The 4,509-nt window shown below is 36.7% G+C and overlaps 1 protein-coding gene across 1 annotated transcript in view; it reads left to right on the forward strand.

Moving 5' to 3' along the window:
* ORC2 (origin recognition complex, subunit 2) overlaps positions 1-4,509 on the forward strand; it is a 52,594-nt gene that overhangs the window by 45,985 nt on the left and 2,100 nt on the right. Inside the window, exons 12-14 of the mRNA XM_012655150.1 lie at positions 729-900; positions 1,840-1,901; positions 2,737-2,855. Of these exons, the coding sequence (XP_012510604.1) occupies positions 729-900; positions 1,840-1,901; positions 2,737-2,855 (353 nt within the window). The remainder of the gene's footprint in view (positions 1-728; positions 901-1,839; positions 1,902-2,736; positions 2,856-4,509) is intronic.

The raw sequence follows: 4,509 nt of genomic DNA on the forward strand, positions 1-4,509 counted from the left end.
GTGCCGTGACATCAGCCTAGCTCACAGCAACCTCAAACTCCTGGGCCTAGCCTCCTGATTAGCTGGGATTACAGGCACATACCACCATGCCTGGCTAATTTTTTCTATTTTTAGTAGAGATGGGGTCTCACTCTTGCTCGGGCTGGTCTTGAACTCCTGACCTCAAGCAATCCTCCCACCTCGGCCTCCCAAAGTGTTAGGATTACAGGTGTGAGCCACAGCGCCTGGCCTCCCTGTTACATGTTTAAAAGCACAGGTTGCCAAAATGTGTACCAATCTGATTTAGAACATAATTTTTGGAAATAAAATTTCAGATACTAAAGGAGTCTGTTTTATACCTAAAGTTACATGAGGGAGAGAAGACCCAACTATTATTTTTGGGTTTTCTCCTCTTGTGGTATTGGAACATTTAATTTATGAACTTAATTCAGACTTTGTGATAATCTTGTAGAACAAAATGTTAAAATTATTAAATTTTTTTTAAAGGATACCTTGATAGTGCTAAGATATTTTAATTTATATTTAATGTACAAATAAAGATTCAGATGTGGTACACAATGAAATTAGATTGTGAGTTACTGATTTGGATGGAGAGGTAGCAAAAGTGAAAAATTTTAGGATTCATTTTTATTTAATGCTTTCTCATTCCTTCTTAGAATGAAATTTAGTAACATGACAATATGAAAATAATTTGTAATTCTTGGTGTTTTTTTGATCATCTGCTCTAGTGTGGGATCATGCAAAGCAAAGTCTTTACAACTGGCTCTGGTATGAAACTACTACATATAGTCCTTATACTGAAGAAACCTCCTATGAAAATTCTCTTCTGGTTAAACAGGCTGGATCCCTACCACTTAGTTCCTTGACTCATGTCTTACGAAGCCTTACCCCTAACGCAAGGTAAGGATTAAAACTGTATTTCTTCTTTAAAAAAAACTCTATACATTTTAATATTATATATGCACTACTAGGTTTTCATAGTGATACTAAGGTCCCTACTTAGCTTGAAGGGTTAAGAGAAATGGTAGTAATAATAGTTGCCAGTACTGTATTGTGCAGTAGGCAGAGTACTCAGTAGTAGTCTGTCAAATTGCCCAATAATAAAGCAGGAGTACCAACATTTTTTTCTTAATACATTTTGATATTTCTCAATAGGAGCATCTAAGTGCTCATCATGGAGAAAAGGCAGAATTTGGTGGATTGTACTTAAATGTTGTGGTTGTTTTTAATTACATATTGAACATTGTGATTCAAACACTAAGTCCTAAGACATGCAATAGGTCATTTGATCCTCATAACTAAGGTGGATAGTTAATGGCACAAAGATTTTGATGCTAATCTGCCCAGCTCCAAAGCTCATGCTCTTAAGCATCTCTGTAGTCATTTAGCTGATTATAATAATTGTTTTCCTAGATCATTGTAAAAATGAAAATGCAAAGATTTAAAATTTTTGACATACCTAAGTACTCCTGGGAATCTTAGTGTAACACTACTTCCAATCCCACAGTTCCAATTGGTTCACTCTCCTGTGGAAACAATTCAAAATATGAAAAAATATATATACTTTTATTTAATGCAAGATTATTTTTAATAATCTAAAATTGGAAACATTGTAAACATCTAAAACCAAAGATACTTTTAGATTTTTCTTAAAAGGAAGTAAAAAAGCTTTTTCTGTGTAAGTAGACAAGGATATGATATTCCTTGCAGAAAAGAATGGAAGATAATGCAGACAGGCCAAGTATTTAGCATTTTCTCTGTGTATTTTATTACTAGCTGTTGTCTTTTGATGTTAACATTCTGGATTTAAATTTGTTTGTTTTTTGTTTTTTTCCTTAGGGGAATTTTCAGGCTACTAATAAAGTATCAGCTGGATAACCAGGATAACCCTTCTTACATTGGTATCCAATATTTATGATATTAAGTTGTATAACTTTTGTTTTACCCCATAAATCCTTTTTTCTGGAATCTAATGATAACACTACAGTTTTTCACAGCAGTGAATCAGTAATCACTCTGTGATGGGTATGTCTGCCACATAGCAAATTTCCAAGCAGCCCTGCCAACACAAAAGACAAACCAAGCTTACTTTTACAATTCTCTGTGCTAACTGTGGATGTGTGTCTGCCAGTTACATATGTTTCATATACTGGGCATCTTAGGAGATTTTCTTCCCCTTTGGCAAAAATAATGTGTTAATTTAAACAAACATTTTAGTAGTTATTCCATTCTCATGACTTACTAGTTCTTTCTTTAAGAGTCAACTTTAAGCTGGGTACAGTGGCACACAGCCTATAGTCCTAGCTACTCAGGAGGCTGAGGCAAGAGGATCACTTGAGCCCAGGAGTTCAAGGCCGTAGTATGCTACAATTGCACCTGTGACTAGCCACTGCACTCTAGCAACATAATGAGATCCCATCTCTAAAAATAAATAAATAAAATAAAGGTTAACTTTTTAAAACTTCCTACAGGGGTTATATTACACTTGATCACAGCTGACTAGTTTCACCAGTCAGCTCTCTTTAAAAGCTATAAGCCATAATGTATATGCCTAAATATTCTCTGATTTTGCTTCTTCCAGAGGTACTTCCCTTTTTTCTTTATCAATGCTTATTGACTGCTGCGGCATAACCTGCCAACAGCACTTTTGTTCTGTGTCCTTTGGTACAGGTATTGATACATGGGGTCATGTGTTAAACGCTGACTTATGTTTATATCTCCTTTTGAACTCACCAGGACTTTCTTTTCAAGATTTTTACCAGCAGTGTCGGGAGGCATTCCTCGTCAATAGTGATTTGACACTCCGGGCCCAGTTAACTGAATTTAGGGACCACAAGCTTATAAGAACAAAGAAGGTAAAACTGTATTGTAGCATTGTATGCCAGGAATAGTATATATCATTTACTTAGGGACAAGTATACCTTTGACATAAACTTGATTTTGAAACTGAGGTTCCATGATAGGTCACAAAGATTCATTTAGGCAGTGTGCCATTTGAGTTGTGTAAAAAGAACCATGGTAAAAGTACTCTGCTTCAGAGCAGAAAACATGTAGGAGTTAGAGGCATTTAGATATATGAGTCAAATAATTCTGCTTCCTTCTCTCTTCCCTCTACCCCATTCATTAATAGTCTATATTTATTGAGGACAAACTGTGTATCAGATATTGCACTAAGTAATAGGATATAGTAGTAAGCAAAACCTAATTGTTTTTCTTACAGAGCTTAAAGTCCAATAGGGGAGATAGATATTAGTAATCACACACATGTGAAATTTCAACTGTGTTAAGTAAGTCCTATACTCCAAAAGAGCATATTAAAATAGATGGATTTGACCTAATTATGGATATCAGAAAAGACTACTGAGCTGTGATCTAAAGGAAGACTGGGAAATAACTAGTCAAAAAAGGGACGGAAGAGTATTCCAGACCGGAACAGCATGTGGAGAGACCCTGGAACAAAAAGGCCAGCATGGCACAAGATGAGGCTGAAGAGAGGGTGATGTAAGGGCTAGACCATACATGTCTTTTAGTCCAAGGAAAGGATTTTAATCTTTATTCTAAAATAATGAGAATTCATTCAAAAAATTATTCTAATTCTGGTATGGAGAGTGGAATGGGGCAGAATAGGAAGGGACTGCCAAAAGTGGATGCACAGAGGCCAGCCAGGAATGTTTTAATAGTCTGGGTCAGATGATGGTGACTTGGATGAGGGTGAAGAGAGAAAGTGATTGAATTCAAGATATACTTGGGAGACAAAACTGAGAGGAATTGATGATAGATTTGATGTGGGGGCCAAGGGAAATGAAAGTATCAAGAATGATTTCTGGTTTCTTCTAGTTTTTCATTCAATGATAGTGGGATCCCAGCTTGATGGTGGGATCATTGGATGGTAAACTGGAAGAGCAACATTTTGGGGAGACAGATGATGACTTTATGATCTTAGTTAAGTTTAGACTTATACTATTTGAGGTTCCTTTGAGATTTCCAACTAGGCAGTTGGATACCTGGGACAGATACCAGAGGAAAGATCTGAGCTAGAGATACAAGATTATGATAACTGTGTATTTAGATTGTAACTGAAACCAGGCATTGGAATGACCAAGAAGCAGGACATTTAATGAGATTAAAAAGCCAGGAACTAAGCCTGGAAGTCTGACATTTAACAGCCAAGTAAAGGATAATCCTGCAGAGATGAGAGAAACAGCCAGAGAACTAGGAAGAAAACCAGCACGTGATGTCACAGAAGCCAAGAGAAGCAGGTTTTAAAGGAAGAGAGAATAGTCAACTGTGTCAGATGGTGCTGAGAGGCCAAAAAGATGAAGCCTGAAAATTTCTATGGGATTTAGAAATATGGAATTCCCTGGTGGTCTAAGCAAATGACATGATAATAGGAGCAGAAGCTATATTGAACTGTGTTGAGTGAGAAATGGGGAAATGGAGCCTGCCATTATAGATAACTCTCCTGGTAAGCTGCAGAGGTAGGATGATAGATGGAGAGGCGTGAAGGAG

This window comes from Propithecus coquereli, unplaced genomic scaffold (assembly GCF_000956105.1).
Source record: "Propithecus coquereli isolate 6110/MARCELLA unplaced genomic scaffold, Pcoq_1.0 Scaffold113, whole genome shotgun sequence".
Classification (NCBI taxonomy): domain Eukaryota; kingdom Metazoa; phylum Chordata; class Mammalia; order Primates; family Indriidae; genus Propithecus; species Propithecus coquereli.